This window comes from Vespa velutina, chromosome 12 (genome assembly GCF_912470025.1).
Source record: "Vespa velutina chromosome 12, iVesVel2.1, whole genome shotgun sequence".
NCBI classification, from domain to species: domain Eukaryota; kingdom Metazoa; phylum Arthropoda; class Insecta; order Hymenoptera; family Vespidae; genus Vespa; species Vespa velutina.
This window is the reverse complement of record NC_062199.1, coordinates 3336353-3353206: the sequence shown is the minus strand read 5'-3', so window position 1 is coordinate 3353206 and position 16854 is coordinate 3336353. Positions and strand designations below refer to the sequence as shown.

The 16854-nt window shown below is 34.2% G+C and overlaps 1 protein-coding gene and 1 long non-coding RNA gene across 21 annotated transcripts in view; one reads left to right on the top strand and one right to left on the bottom strand.

Moving 5' to 3' along the window:
• Positions 1–16854, top strand: part of LOC124953224 (acid sphingomyelinase-like phosphodiesterase 3b) — a 64118-nt gene that overhangs the window by 26727 nt on the left and 20537 nt on the right. For 11 of the 17 annotated variants that reach the window (XM_047504287.1, XM_047504284.1, XM_047504283.1 and 8 more), the window contains 7 exons: positions 1200–1371; positions 2807–3009; positions 3160–3356; positions 8201–8381; positions 8983–9095; positions 9183–9358; positions 11435–12083. In XM_047504287.1, coding sequence (XP_047360243.1) covers positions 1200–1371; positions 2807–3009; positions 3160–3356; positions 8201–8381; positions 8983–9095; positions 9183–9358; positions 11435–11699 — 1307 coding nt within the window. In that variant the 3' untranslated portion in view covers positions 11700–12083. Of the gene's footprint in view, positions 1–125; positions 282–1199; positions 1372–2806; positions 3010–3159; positions 3357–8200; positions 8382–8982; positions 9096–9182; positions 9359–10124; positions 10830–11402; positions 12084–14331; positions 15714–16127; positions 16509–16854 lie in introns of those variants that run through there. The other 6 variants (XM_047504297.1, XM_047504292.1, XM_047504289.1 and 3 more) reach the window with 6 other exon arrangements.
• LOC124953231 lies at positions 5521–16667 on the bottom strand. 4 transcript variants are annotated; one of them, XR_007102167.1, is made up of 5 exons: positions 16015–16667; positions 14323–14448; positions 7167–7290; positions 6657–7057; positions 5521–6441 (listed from the first exon to the last, which is right to left on the bottom strand). It is a non-coding gene; the product is annotated as an uncharacterized LOC124953231 (long non-coding RNA). The 4 variants fall into 4 exon arrangements; XR_007102168.1 differs by lacking the exons at positions 14323–14448; positions 16015–16667 and adding an exon at positions 8130–8148 and having other exon boundaries at positions 5523–6441; XR_007102166.1 differs by lacking the exons at positions 14323–14448; positions 16015–16667 and adding an exon at positions 7401–7550 and having other exon boundaries at positions 5523–6441.

The window sequence follows — 16854 nt, the reverse complement described above, 5'->3', positions numbered from 1 at the left end:
TACGCATACATTTTTATGAATATACAGCACCCTTGGCCATACGATGTTAACCGCGCGAAAACATTTCGATGCCGGAGAGGTGGTCGGGGGGAAAGGGGTTGGTGGAAAGAGGGAGGGAGAGAGAGAGAGAGAGAGAGAGACAGAGAGACAGAGAAGAGAAGAGAGGAAGGATGAAAGGAAAGAAAACGCGGGAATAAAATCTTCCGAGGGAGTTGCTGAATTTCGTTGCTTTCGCGCCCGCCCGTTATAACTTTGGCTGGCATGCCTCGAGAACGTGAGAGGTGGGTCCTCCTCCCCTGGCACTTCTCTACGCTCGCAATATTCGTACTTTTTAAAATACTTCGTTAGATTCGAGATTAAAGTTGAAATGGAAGAGCATCGGCCGTATTCCGAGGAATGAACGATTCCGATGAAATTTACAGAATATAAAGAGAGTTCGCGCGTCAAAATGAAATATATAAAACGTTGCTATCTTTCAGTGTTCTTTTTTTTCTTTTTTTTTTTTTTTTGGTCGCTTTCTTATTTTCTTCTTTCTATTTCTTTTCTATTTTTTTTTCTTTCCTTTTTTTTTTTTTTTTCTTTTCTTGTTCGAGTTACATTTAATAATATACGTTATTATTTGGACAATCGAAAGATTTTTCCTTTTAAAAATACATACGTATTATTTTCAATTTCAACGTGTTTATCAATGATGTTACGTGTAGTCTTTCAATAATTATACATCTCTTACGTTTATAATTTAATAAAATTTTCAAACGACTAATGAAATATTTTTCAACCTGTACAGAAAAATAATTCGACGTCACGACGGATATAATAATAAACGGTATATTTAAATGAAAATAGGATGAGAATGGTTTTTTTTTTTTTGTTTTTCTTTTTTTTCATGTTTTACTTTTCTTCTTTTTTTCTTTCTTTTTTTTTTTTTTTTTTCGTTCAAGTGCCACCAAGAACATCATAAAAGTTATTTCTATGAATTATAAGTGAGTTCTTGAATTTGTACGGGGTTTCGAGAGAAAAAGAAAAGGAAACAAAAAAAAGAAAAGAAACAAACAAACAAACAAACAAACAAACAAACAAACAAAAATCCAAGTTATATGAAAAATAATAATAATAAAAAAAAAAAAAAAAAAAAAAAAATACGAACGGTTCTAATGAGTTTTCACTCTACTATCGATCTCATCTGATCCTCGTTCTAGTCTGCTGGAATACGAGAAACAACATTGAAGGGGTTCCGAACAGACTCGACAGAAAGCTGGCTGGACAGTTTGGTGACTATAGCTGTGATACGCCATGGGCATTGATCGAATCAGCAGCACAGGCAATGGAATCAAAACACGACGAAGGAATCGAATTCGTCCTGTGGACGGGGTAGGTCGAAAGGTTCGATTCGAACTTCGTTGCACTCGAAAAGAGCAACCAAGTGCAATAAAGTACAATAAATATCTTCACATGCCCTTTCTTTATATATTTAATTCGCCTTGTAAATTTTTTTATAAAATATTAACCGACTCGTTTATTATAAACCCTAGAGAGAAGTTCTTTTCTTTATCTTCTTTTTTAATTTTTTTTTTTTTAATTTTCTCTCTCTCTCTCTCTCTCTCTCTCTATCTCTCTTTCTCTCTCTTTATTTCACCCTCTCTCTCTTTCTCTCTCTTTCTCTCTCTCTCTCTCTCTCCATTTTTATTTATTTTTTATTTGTTTTTTATTTTTATTTTTTTTTTTTTTTTTTTTTTTTTTTTTTTTCAAAACAACGAGAATCTTTTCGCGTATAAAATAAATTTTATTTCGTTCGTTCGGGTCAACGTACGCGTTTGCGCCTTCGTTTGCTCGCGTTATAATCTCGCAAAACTCTGCCACGATTAAAGTCGACAGAATGGCGTGCACATGTACAGGTTTACATCGTAATACCGTAAAGAGAAATATGTATGTATGCACACGGAAAAGGGCGCCGAGTTGGGAAATTCAAGCTCGAATCGTTTCGACATTTTTGATAAAACAACGTGATTTAGCTCTATGTTATATATATATATATATATATATATATATATATATATATATATATATATACGTATGCATAGTGTATACGTATATTTTGTTAACAATAATAATTAAATTGACCGACTTGATAATCGGTGAATTGCGAAATTCGTATCCCCCTATTGTAATCAACTCATTAGTTTAATCCGTATATTGTATTAATTATTAATCGCATTCCAATTCATGCGTAACGTTTGTTTGCAACTTTGATTTATACCGACCTATTAAAAGGAACGTTTTTCGTTTTAATTATGTACATAACCATGATCGAATATAATACTAAAATACAATATAAAATCTTTTTATACTCGAAAGAAAGAAATCGTTGCTATAATTTTCCATCGTGGGAAAAATTTTCCATCGTGTAATAAAATTGCCCGAGTTAAAAGATAGTTTAGTAGTAGGAACGAAAAGGATGAAGAAAAGAGAAAAAGAGAAGAATTAAAGGAAAAAAGAAAAAAAGAAAAAGAAAAAGAAAAAGAAATAAAAGAAACAGAAAAGGAACAAAAAAAAAAAAAGAAAAGAAAAGAAAAGATAAAAAGAGAAAAAATAATAGACTTAACTGGTTATATATATATATGTCGACGGAGAACATAAAAGTTTGGTGCGCGATCCTCAAAGGGAAAATTGTTACTCTCTTCCTTATCGTTTCTTCGTAGACTCTCATTACTATCGAACCGTCGTCCATCGACCATGGTCACCACTTCTCGTAGTAATCCCTAGCGAGTGCGACTAAGGCTAACGAGGTCGTAACTACTTGTTGCAGTGACGCGCTGACGCGCACAGCCATGAGCGGCGAGCTTCGACTGCAGTATTTGCAGAATTTGACTGATCTGTTGTCCCGCACGTTCAAGGCACAATTTGTGTTTCCTGCATTGGGACACGAAGACATAGGAGTGAGCTTCGAACAGCTCTCATTACTCTGGCAACAATGGCTGCCTCAAGAAGCTATGGATACTTATTTGAGAGGTTAGTATTGAAACAATTGACGTTATTATAATAAAATAAAGAAACAGAAGAAAAAGAAAAGGAAAGAAAAGAAAAGAAAAGAAAAGAAAAAAAAAAAGAACCACCAAGAACGAGAAATAACATTTATCTTATTTATTTCTATATTTATAGCTGGCTATTACACGATCGAACAGAGTTCCGCGAAATATCTGATCGTCTTCCTCAATACGAATCTTTGGATGAATCTATCGGAAAATCGTATGGCGCATCGAACCAGCGGTATCACCGTCGATAATTCACAGGATCCATTTGGTCAATGGCTATGGTTCGAATCCGTTTTGAAAAAGGCACGGAAAGAGGATAAAGCGGTAAAGTCTTAAATAAGTTTATCAATTATTTAAACGTGTTATCGAGTTTGTCGGTTTCTCTGCCAGACGAACGTACCATTAACTTAAACTAATTACAAGACCAACATAGTCGCTAAGTATCTATCGTACAGTTACGTGTATTAAGGGAGGAAGTTCGATAATTAAAAGGATCAAGTGATCGCCAGGGTATTAACCGGAGACGTAGAATTCGTTTGAAAGCTTTAGGTAACGTTAATACCTAGATGGTTATGTACCGAGACGACACGCTCGCAAATGAGATTCCGTTGATCGCCCGTCAAAACCTGACAGGACATGATTTATCGACGAAGCATACAAAGTCCATCCTTAGCTCTGTTATACCAGACGATCACTATCGAGAACGATGGAGATCTCACTTTCCCTTTCATGGTTTACGCCTAATCGTTCCTTGGATCAAGACTCCTCACCCTTCACTCCCCATCCCACTTGTCCATTACTATATTCACTCGTTGTTACTTCGTTTCTTTCTCTTTCTTACATTTTGAAGGATTACTTCAATCACGATATAGATAATCGGACAATTTTTACGATCAATCTAACTACCATTGATGGATCAGAGAATATCAGCAGAGTCAATTTTTCTTACGAAATTCTTAAGTTTTGACGTGAAATTTAAAAATGAAGAAGAAGGAACCATTATATGTTAGGAGTTAACTGGTAACAATTTTTCCTAAGAAAAATTCTTTTGAAAGAAAACGATTCGGTTAGTTGTATACCGACGTTAGAAGAAGAACGGCATGGAGAACGGGGACGCAAAGGGACAAATATCGCGGCTCAAACTTATCGGTTATCGATTATGCCCTAAGGCGCATTGAACGAGGATGACATACGCGAGGAGGAGCTTACTTGGGCTTTTCCTACGCGAGTATACGATGCAACCCCTGCTATCGATAAATTATGGAAGGACTTCGTATTCTATGGACGACGAGCTACCAACTCTCATATACATACATACGTCGTTGCACGCCTATGCCATTGATCCCGATCGGTATTAACCACCATATCGATATATAGCATTCTATATATATATATATATATATATGATACACCATAGCCACCATATCTGACACATAAGTACACACGAGCGTAAGCAGTCCTGGCATTTCGTAGCACGCTCCAATAGCTATGGATCGTACATTTCCCACGATGGTATTGTCACCTCTATAGGATACCAAAGGGATTCTATTCTATTCTATTCTCTCTCTCTCTCTCTCTCTCTCTCTCTCTATCTATCTCTCTCACTATCTCCATCTCTATCTCTCTCTTTCTTACGGCGTTCTTACGAGATCTCAGATCTTTGTTAGAGGCTTATATGGCATTTTTCAAAATCTATAAATGTTCTCTCAGTAAAATAGACTACGGAGTTAGCTATTTCATTTCGTGATATATCTTCGAGACATGGGATTATTATACATATAAATATACTACAATGAAAGGAGAAAGAATTTTTCATTTGTCCTGAAGTTCAAGGCTGACGTAATCCTTTAAACATCAAGATAACTCTAAGAGATACGTTTAAACGAGTTTTCGAAATTTCTTTAAGAGTTATTTTTCGGCGAAGTTTAATAAAATAAAAGTTCCATATGGGTTGTCGAGAAAGGTATGGGATAAAAGTTTATGAAAGAGGGAAAAAGGAAATATATCGAAGGTTATATCTACGACGTTCCATCCGACCCTTGTTTGTTCTACGTCGAAACTCATTCCTAAGTTAAGCTTTGATCGATTTTCGTTTGCGGGCCAATGAAATTAATGTGATGATTGGGGAAAACTCGAGAAAATATTTCACGTCTATGAAAACGTATGAATATCTATGACTTTATATGAGACACTCGTTATCGATATTAAAATAAAATGAGAATGTTCGAAACTTTAATCGCTTTTAACATATATATATATATATATATATATATATATATATATATAACCAATGAAATAATTAATGAGATTACAGGCAGGAGAGATTTGGGTGAATGGAAAAAAAAAAAAATTTTTCATCATTATCTCTATAACATTTTCGATATTTTTTGTTCTTTTATGATTATAAAAGGAGGAGGAAGAGACGAAAAAAAAAAAAAAAAAGAAAAAAAAAATAAAGAAAAATATAAAAAGAAAAAAAAAGGAGAAAAAAGTTAGGAAACTTGCAATGACATTTTTTTCGAAAATCTTTTTAAACGATCAGACATATAATACATCCGATTTAACGATCGATAAGGATATAATCCGTAGATTGTAATAATCCATAAGCAGTTTCGGTTTCCTTGATCCGACGAACCACCAAACTCGAAAACCGAGGACAGAGCTAGGAAACGGTATGGCAACGACGAGAGAATCGATCGATTCTCGACAGGCCGATAATACGATTACAAATTACGGGCCGTTTAAGCGCGTCAGCGGCAAAACTGACCAATCAGCGTCCCTATTGTAGTCTCGTCGGATTCGTTTCTATCCAAGTGAATGGTACTATGTGAATCTTGCACCTTTTACCTACTTTTCCCATTGTTATTTTCAAATAGAAATACGTCATTTATTTCTCTATTTTTCTCTTTCTCTCTCTCTCTCACACACACACACACACACACATTGAAACTTTTTCATCGTTATATTATTCCTTAATAAATAAATAACAGTCAACGATATATAATAATATTATTTTAGATTAAAAAATAAAATAAATCCCTTATAACTTTATTATCATACTTCCTTATCAATTCTATTATCGTCCTATAATTAGGAATTGGTTTCATTAATGGAAAATCCTTTAATCAAGCGTAACGTAACGTACGTTAGGTAGTATCTGTATGATAAAGATATAGCTTCAAAACTCGATGAAAGGCGATACACGAGCATAGTTGTCTAGTACATCTGTTGTCCTAAACGTTGAATCCGCGTGTATATATCAAGTTGAGAATATCGTAGGAAAGCTCATCGACCGAATGTAAGCATCGAGAACAACGCGCCGTGGTCTCTAGTTTCCTCTTGTTTGTTCGGTACTCGGATTTCGGTATACTCGGATTAGTATACCGAACTTCATATAATGGATTAATGCCTGGAAGAGATTAAATACTTTATCATAGAAATATAAAATATATCTATGCGATATGAATTACTTTAAATATTTTCATGAATAATATTCATTCAATCTCATATAAACAATAGAAACATTTTAACTTCGATTCTATTTTAAAAACTCAAGATCGAATAATAATGGTTAATGAAATATATATACATTATATATATATATATATATATGTATATACTTACTCCTCGAAATATCCGATAAGTTAAGCAAATAGGAAGTTATTATCGATCTAATTACTTCCTCCATTCGAAGTACTTCCTCCATCTTCTCTCATTTCTCCTACCTCTTCTTATCAAATCTTTCCTTTCTCTCTCTCTCTCTCTCTCTCTCTCTCTTTCTCTCTCTCTCTCTCATTCTCTTTCTCTTCTAAAATGGCGTTCGCCGTAAAACGATCCTAAAACGAACGAAGAAAAGAAGTTAGTCTTCCTTCCGACGTTCCATCCCATCAACATTAGTAACTTTTCTTTCCTCCCTTTGTCTACTGTCCGATTCCGTTCCCATTTTTGCTCATTCCCAAGTTCTCGAGATCGTTCTTTTACTGGAAATGCTATCTCGATGACGGTAGACGGCTTTGGGATCAACCCTGTGGAATGATATCATCGTAGAACTAGAAGAAGAGAGGAGAGAAAGAGAAAGAGAGAAAGAGAGAGAGAGAGAGAGAGAGAGAGAGAGAGAAGGCTAATTTCACGAACGTGCTCGATCGACCGTCTCTACCATGTATGCATGTATCTACGTAGGTAGACTTCCTTCCTTCCTTCCTTCCTTACTTCCATTCTTCCTTCCACTTGATCTGTATGCAGGATCCAACATGAATCCCTATAAGAAAACGATATAGATACGCGGTATATGATCATGCGTGACTTTATACGCAGAGATGCATTTCATGAATACGATTATCCATAACGTCGAGTTTAAATTTCTTTTACGTTTATCCCCTATGTAATTTTCTACAGTTTACAGTTGAATCTCCGTTTCAGAAAACGACTTTTACACGAACGTAAACACGAGAGAGAGAGAGAGAGAGAGAAAAAGAGAAAGAGATAGATACGATAGGAACGACGACACAAACGAGACTAACATTGCCAACCTACATACATAAATATATATATATATATATATATATATATATATATATATGTATGTATGTATTTACTCGAACGTAAATAGAATTATTTAACCTTGATATCTTCTTGAAAGTTTAAAGAACCGAGGATAAATCGAATAGATCGTATAATATTGTAGATCATTTTTCGTTTTCTTTTTTTTTTTTTCTTTTTTTTTTTTTTGTTTCGTTTTTCTTCTTTTTCTTTTATCCTTTTCAAAAGAGTGTCACGTATTAAATAAAATACCTACGTATGTATATTTAATTATTTTAATTTTATTTGCTAAACGCTATTTTGTCCTTCTTAATCTTTCCTCAAATGAAAAAAAAAAGAGAGAGAGAGAGAGAGAGAGAGAGAGAGGATTTTTCTCTCTCCAAAGAAGCTTAGAAAATATTTGTAGGTTTGTTTGTTGGAACCTTCAAAGAGAATATACGCAAACCATTTATGGTTAGTAATGAGAAACTTTCCACCCTTTTCCCCCTTGAGGCTAACTCACACGTGTCTCGTACGTGACTCGCATCAAGGGTGTATTTAGTTAACGTGTATACTCACGTGACAAAGTTGACGTGGTAAGGTTCTAAAAAAAAAGAATGTGTGACATTACTTTCTGGTGTGTGGAGCAGGTGTTCATCGTCGGTCACACACCACCAGGAGTTGATGATCGTGAGAGCGGTACCGCAACCCTGAACGAGAGGCACAACGCCAAGTACCTTCAGGTGGTACGTCAAAATGCGGACATCATACGCGGACAGTTCTTCGGGCACTGGCACTCTGACACGTTTCGTGTCATCTACAGTGACACTGGTATGCGCGCTTTCAGATAAAAAAAAAGAAAAAAAAAAAGGGGGGGGGAAAGCAAAAAAAAAAGATAAAAAGAAAAAAGAAAGAAAGAAAGAAAGAAAGAAAATGAGGACACGACTCTCTTTCTTTTCAATTCGTTCTCACACCACGAGATCTCTGAATGGCTCATTAGCAACGTAGAAAATTTATCGTGATTAATTTCACAACTCATTTTATACGATGAAAATTCTTCGTATACTCGAAAGAATATATATATATATATATATATATATATATATATATATATATTCTCGTTGCTTTATCTTGATAAAAAAAAAAAAAAAGAAAAAAAAAAGAAAGAAAAAATGATTAGCTTAGGGATAACTTTTTGTTTGTGATATATCTTTAATTTTTTTTCTCTCTCTTTTCGTTTTTTTTATTATTATTATTGTTATTATTATTATTATTATTATTATTATTATTATTATTATTATTATTATTATTATTATTATTATTATTATTATTGTTGTTGTTGTTATTATTATTATTATTATTATTATTATTATTATTATTATTATTATTATTATTATTATTATTGCTTTACGAATGTATTACGTATCGATAGGAAATCCAGTCTCCTGGATAATGATAGCACCTAGTATATCACCGAGTACACCAGGAGGGGGACCGAACAATCCCGGATTTAGGCTGTACAAATTTGAAACTGATACAGGACAAGTAAGTAATAAATTTCAGGATGAACGGAGTCTTCTTAAATCAAGGAATCAATGGCGATTATCGGGATATATTCTTTCCTGTTCGCAGGTTTTGGATTATTACCAGTATTATCTTAATCTAGCGGAGGCAAATAAGCAAGGCTCGGCAGATTGGAAGATGGAGTATTCGCTCTTAGAATATTACGAAATGAATGAGATAACAGCGATCAGCCTGCATGATCTCGCCGATCGATTCACGCAATCCAGCGACTACGCTTTCGTAAGGTACGTAATTAATGAACTTTCTTGTTTTTTTTTTTTTTTTTTTTTTTTCTTTTTTCTTAAATGCCATCAGATAAAATTGCAAGTTGGTTAACTTTTTTAACATCTTTAAAACGTCGACGAAAGTAGATGAATTGAGGATTTCGATAAAAATATCTCTGTGATTGAATTTTATTTTTTTCTTCTTCCTTTTTCTTTTTTTTTTTTTTCTTCTTCCTCTTCTCTCTTCTTCTCGACTAATCCCACTCGGATTCTCACGTCGATCAATAATAAAATTAATCAAATTTGAAAATCGTGGCTCCGTAACGTGTATAGATATCTCTCAATTATACCTAATAACTTTTCATATAATGCAGAGGAAGAAGAAGGAAAAAAACAAAAAAAAAAAAAAAAAAAAAAAAAAAAAAAAAAAAAAAAGAAAAATAAAAAGAAACGTTTATATTAATTGTACTCAAACACCTTCCGTTTTCGTCGTACATATAATACTAACAGCTGGCATTAATTAGTTCCCTCGAAATCATTAAAATCTAATGTGCCAGTCAAAGTGAGAGGAATAGAGGGAGAAAGAGTATAGGGGTAAAAGAGAGAAAGAGAGAAAGAGAGAGAGAGAAAGAGAGAGAGAGAGAGAGAGAACAGGAAGTTTCGAGTCTCGAGCTAGCACGATATTACAATTTGACGGTTGCGTGAGATATTTCGTATCACGGTGAATCGGTCTACTATTAATAATTCCCATACTTCTCTACGCAATTATCCGCGATAATAATTTCAGGCAAGTAGAGCAGATAGCTGTCTGCCCTTTTCGAGGCAATCGCGCCATTACGATGCTAATGGTCGTCCCGATACGGTCGATCGAGACCACCACACATTTCATTTATTTTATCAATATACATTTTGTATCTGTATATACATACATACATACATATATACATACATATATAGATAGATACATGCATACGTACTTATATACACATATATGCGAACCGACGAAAAATTAAAGCGAAATCTTAAACGAGATAATATCTTTCGACAAAAAGATAAATACGTAACGAATAAAAAAAAAGAGAAAAAAAAAGAGAAAAGAGAGAGAGAGAGAGAGAGAGAGAGAGAGAGAGAGAGAGAGAGAAGAAAAAAAAAGCAGAACTCGTGCCGGGTTGGACCGACGATCCGTCAAAAGTACAGGGAACATTTGATATTCTAGTACAGTACTTTAAACGAACGTGACAAACATTTTTATCGATGTTCATTTCGACCAATGCCGGATATACTATCGTATTTACTCTTTCTATGAGACTCGAAATAACGATCACCATAGTTACACCATATTAGATACAATTTTATTTCGAAAGTGCTATTAGAATAATTAATTAATTATGACAAAAGTCTCTCGTGTGAGTTAAAGTGAATCGATAAATAATTAAATAAAAAAAAAAAAAAAAAAAAGAAAAAAAGAATAGAAAAGAGAAAAACACGGTTTCTAAACCAGACGGATAGAAGCAGAAGAATAGAGAGAAAGGGAGAGAGAAAAAGAGAGAGAGAGAGAGAGAGAGAGAGAGAGAGGAAGAAGTTGTGGAACTTTGGAAACAAACTTGCGACGAGCAAGAGCTATAATAAGTCCCCGAGAGAGCAGCTTTCAAGAAGTCAAATATTATTGGAAAGCGTACTTTTGTCAATCGAACGTACGACGAACGGAATGGAAACATGAATTTCTACGGAATCGATGGTATTAAATAAACTAAACGTCGAGAGAATGAAATACTCTTTAGGAAAAGAAAAATATATATATATATATATAATAAAATTGTTTTATCGTACAAATAAATATGTAAAAAATAATTCGAAATAGTTATAAACCTGTTTGACAAACTACATAGAATGATTCGTGAAAGGAATAGAAATTTTTAATATCTGTCAAAAATACGTAGCATGACGTAGCTCTAACGACGTATCAAAATGTCCAATCTGTTATGATTGATAAGCCGATCGAAATCTCTCGACGTTATATATTAACGAATCATGCTATGTTTCATGATTGTATTAATCTTGCAAGCACCCTTGCAAGTACTTTCTCATTATGCGCAGATATTACGCAGCTAATACGGTATCACTGCCACGGGAAGTGGAGAAGATTTGGGGTTGCGGTGGTCCTTTGAATGGGGTCTGTGCTTTGCATCATTATTGCACGGTCACCCGACTCAGCGTGCAATTGTTCAAGGAATGTTGCGCCTCTTATGCATATCCATTGGCATCAAGAGCCAGATCGCAGACGTCGTATCGCAGCCTGTCTATCGTCCATATCATGCTAATCATCCTTTTGCACTTCGTAAATCTATTGCAAAACCGGTAGGATGCGGAAACGAAAAGCTCTCAAAGAGCGGCTACGATCGAAGCTGTCACCTCGGCCGCTTTACACGAACATTTACTAAGACACACTTAAACCATACACACGCAGAGATACAAATACAGCTACGTTTCTTCTTTAGTCATCGTGTCGTCCCGAGAATCAGGGTCGAAGCGCCCGCACTCTCTTCGTCGAGATAAGTAAATCCTCGTTCTAGGATAGCCGACTATAATGGCGACTATATACGTATCTCGACGTAAAGAACGTCGCAAGCGCGATCTCCTTTGTCTCCTTCCTTCCTTCCTTCCTTTCTTCTATCCTTCTCTCTCTCTCTCTCTCTCTCTCTCTCTCTCTCTCTATCTCTATCTCTATCTTTCTCTCTTTCTTATCCTCATACTCCTTTTTTCCCCACTAACCACCCCTCGAACGACATCTTTATTCTTTTTTCGTAGATCCTACATGTGGGTTACTCCCTACGATAGTCACATCGTATTCGATGTTTTTAAGGATAAATGCGAATATCGTCGACTGAAATGATTGGAATCGTTGAAATTTTCCTACTCCCTTCTCTCCCTTCTCATCCAACCTATTCCTTCTTCTCCTTCTATTCCTCTTTCTCATTCTCCTCTAACATCGAATCCTGTTCGTGCCATCGGCAAAACGAGATTTCCAATTCCATTTTCGCTCCCCGCAACATTATCTAAGCTATCACGATGTCGGACTAGAAATTTTCTCCCGTCGACGTGACGGCTGCTTTTCTAGAATTTTTTGCTCGAAAAATCCCTTATTCTCTTCTTCTTTATTTTTTCTTTTCCTTTTTTTTTTCTCGTTCTTCCTCCTCCTCCTCCTCCTCCTTCTTTTACTTTTTCTTTTTCTTTTTCTTCCTCTTTTTCCTTATCCTTTCTTTTGCGTTAAGTTTTATATATAAAACCTACATCATCCAACGTTCCTCGGATGGTTAGGACGTTGATCGAATGGAACGTTTTTCGAAACGCGAATGACGGATGGTGTTCTATTGGATCTGGTGCGTTCGTTTTATCATTGCCCTATTGTTTGCCAAAGTCAACATTGTTGTTCCTTTAAAGGGGGAGGGGGAGGGGTGCGGCTTTGAGCGAAGTCGACGACTCGGGAAAGTGACAACGTCGGAGTGCATAGCTTAAAGAGCCATTATATTCGTACCACCATTTTGCGATTGTCGAAACGATGCAGTATTTCTTAATAAACGATTCATGGATTTGTATGAATAGTTTTTCTTTCATTAAAATCCTCCTTAATTCCTTCTTCCAATCGATAATCGTCCATTCGATCGTTGCCATCGGTATTGGGGGAGGGAGGAAAGGCGAGGGAAAAAAAAAGGGAAAAGAAAAAGGAAACGAAAGAAGAACGAAAGAAAGAAAGAAAGAAAATAAAAAGGAAAAATTCGTAAAAAACAACGATATAATGAAATTAACTGTAGCAAAAGTAGCGTTTATAATCGAATAAATTGAAATTTCGACCGATGGAACGAACGTTTCTGAAATTCGCACTGATCAAAGTTTGACAAAAAAAAAAAAAAAAAAAAAAAAGAAAAAGAAAAAAAGAAAGAAAGAAAAAAAAAAATAAACGATATCAAAGAAAATTTCCGCTCAGTGGATCGCATTATTAAATTATACCACGTTCGATTTCATTGTATACAAATCGTTAAATTGTTATTTTCAAAAGTTAAATTATGATTAAAAAACATCGTCAGGAATTATTAAATGTTTAAATACAAATCCAAAAATATTCGATTCTTTGTGATTCTTTGTTCACAATATCCAATGAAATTTCAATGCTACATTTCAACGAAAGCTTAATAAATGCCGCGAAAATATATATATATATATATATATATATATATATATATATATACATACATACATATATGTGTACGTGTATGTGTGTGTGTGTGTTTGTGTATGTGTGTGTTTGTATCTATATCGGTAGAATATAACGAGACAGAGTAGGGAAAATCGCAATTAATTTCATAGTCGGTATAGTTAGTATCAAGTGGAGTTCCTGAAACGAGCTCTGCTTCGAAATACCAGGTGACAACGGATATGAAGATAAGTTGTTCATTAACTCGAAGGTGGGAGGGGGGGGGGGAGGGGTCATTTAACAGCAAAATGTGAGAATTTTGCTAGCTTAATGAGAATCCGAATTCACTATACGAAATAACAATTAGAAAACGAAGATCTTGATATAGTCCATTCTTTGATTTGACTTGATCTACCATCGTCGATGATACGAGAAATTAGTTACGAAAGATCCTTTGAAATTATCAAATATGTCTGTTTGAAATTTGGAACGTAAATATGGAATATACAAAAAAAAAAAAAAAAAAAAAAAAAAGAAAAAAAAAAGAAAAAAAAAAAACAAAAAAAAAAAAGAAATTCCTTCTCAAGGATATTCCTTTTCTTTTCCACCCCCCCCCTCCGCCGCTTGTTTTCTTACGATCTCGAAAAGAAGAAAGAAAAAAAAAAAAAAAAAAAAAAAAAAAGAAAAGAAGATGTATAAAAATGTAACGTTTAGAGTACGAAACAAGGACAAAGAATTTTCGACCCCAAAATTAGGACTTATTTAACATAATAAATCTCTACGTTATACGGACTTAATACAGTGCCTCTGGCAGCAGGAAGCACGCAACCTTCCTCGGCTTTTTCTTTTTGTGGTTGCTCCTGTTGGTGTTGCTGACGCTGATGGTGTTGGTGCTGCTGCTTTTGCCACTCTCTGTCTTCTGGAATTATCGTGTACAGCATATCCTAGTCATAATATAGTACTATATGTAGAATCATAAGAGAGAGAGAGAGAGAGAGAGAGAGAGAGAGAGAGTGTGTGTGCGTGTATGTGTGTGTGGATGGTGGTTCTCAACTGGGGTGAACTAAAACTCAACTTTTTAATCTATAAACTCGATTTTTCGATTAAACGTCATACCGACAATATTCGTGATATTTTGTATGTTTTTCTCTTTTGTTTATATTTTTTTTTTCCTTTTTCTTTTTTTTCTTTTTTCTTTTTTTTTTTTTTTTTTTTTTTTTTTTTTTTTTTTTTTTATGAGCCAGTAACCTGGAACAATGGTACTTTCGAGAACGATACTAAAAAATGAAAAAATGAAAAAAAAAAAAAAAAAAAAGAAAAATAGAAAATAGAAATATTCCCTGATCGATCGGTTCTTCATTCGAAAATATACTCCATTTTGATCGAGGAAACGTATCCTTCCTCCATCACGTAGATCACGTATATCGAATGTGTATGTTTATCGCTTGTGGGCTTCATCAAAGTGGATGTTTACAGATCAAATGGAAGCGAGAGTACATACATACATACCAACAATGTTTGATCGTACATGTATTCGCAATACTTGTATCTTGCTTTGCCTCGATAGTCGAGAAAAAGCTTTGTTTTTTATGAAGTTTCAACAATGACATTCTCGCTATTCTTTTTTTATACATGTGAATTACTTTACACACACACAGATATAAACACAAAAATACAAAACGCACATAAACATGTATGTATGTATATACGTATGTATGTATCTATGTATCTATGTGTGTGTGTATGTATGTATGTATGTGTATATATGTCCTTACGCAAACGTGATTCATTCAATTCAAATAGCTAAGTTATAAAATGTAAAAGGTAACAATTCCCTTCGCGATAACGTCAACGCGAATAAAATATACAATTTTTACGAGGAAAATGAAAAAAAAAAAAAAAAAAAAAAAAGAAAAAAAAAAGAAGAAAAAAAGAAGAGATTTCTCATCTCCCTTTTTTCTTTTTTTTTTTTCTTTCTTCTTCTATCTTTCTTTCCTTTTTTATTCCCTTCCTAAAACTTGCAAAGCTCTTGAAAGAAAATGTTTTATGTACGTATAAAATGGAATACCGATGGTACACGTTAAGAAAGGATTCCTCCAAACGAATAATACGATTTGAGTAAGATATCTATCTCTGTGCTCACTGTATCATGTATTTTACAATAAACTATATTATTAAAACCGATTCGTATTATAATTTTATATCCAATCTTTTTTATCCATTCAAATCGAAAAAATTATTCCTCCTCTTATTTCACGATGCATGTATGTGTGTAGTAGAGATTTAAAAAAACAAAAAAATAATTTTCTCTCTCCTCCCTTACACTCCCTCACCCTCACCCTCTCTCTCTCTCTCTCTCTCTCTCTCTCTCTCTCTCTCTCTTTCGTTGTTACGATACTTAAGATTATAACCTGTTATAACATGTTATTATTTAATTAACGTTGTTATTGTTGAAAATCTCGTCGCTTATCATTAGATATAATACCTTATCCGAGCGGTGTTACATCGTTGTATTCGTATTTTCAAAGACTATCTATTTCTTTCTTCTTTTCCGTTAATAGTATCCATCCCTTAACTCATTTTACTTTATTTTTGTAGGTAAACCGCAATGGAACTAGCGGTTGTACGCGTATACGAGTAGGTCCGTGATGACGTTATTCGCATGTTGCTCACGCAGTTGGAAAAAGACCACGTACGAGCACTGCGCGTATCATCGAAGCTCGTTAAAACTGTACGATGTCCTAGGATTTTTATTACGCTTGAAAGTCTGACGAGACAATATTGTGTATGTATGTGTGTGTGTGTGTGTGTGTGTATTTTTTTTTACTTTTCTTTCTTTTCTTTCTTCTTTTTTTTTTCCTTTTTTTTTATTTTTCTCTTCTCACCAATCTCCCACTTGCAAATGTTCCTTAATCTTCTTCAAACAAAATATTGAGATATATATTTGTAACACTCGTCGAAATACTTTTCAGTATTCTACTTTTCTTTCTTTTCTTTTTTTTCGTTTGTTTCGTTTTTGTTTTTTTTTCTCTCTTTCTCTCTCTCTCTCTCTCTCGTCTGTCGCTAATTAGAACACGTAGGATATTATTCCATCGGACGTTCCCTCTGAAAGATAAAATTTTCTATAATAAAAATAACAAAAAGAAAAAAAAAAAAAAAGAAAAAAAAAAGGAAGAACAGAAAAAAAACGAAAGAAATAAATAAAAATAAAAAGAAATAAAACAAAAAAGTATACAGATATCAATTAAAAATAACGTTCGAAAAATTAATTAGAACCGTCAGGATTGCTTGACAAATGAGGCAGAAATTAACCTGCAAGCCTTGT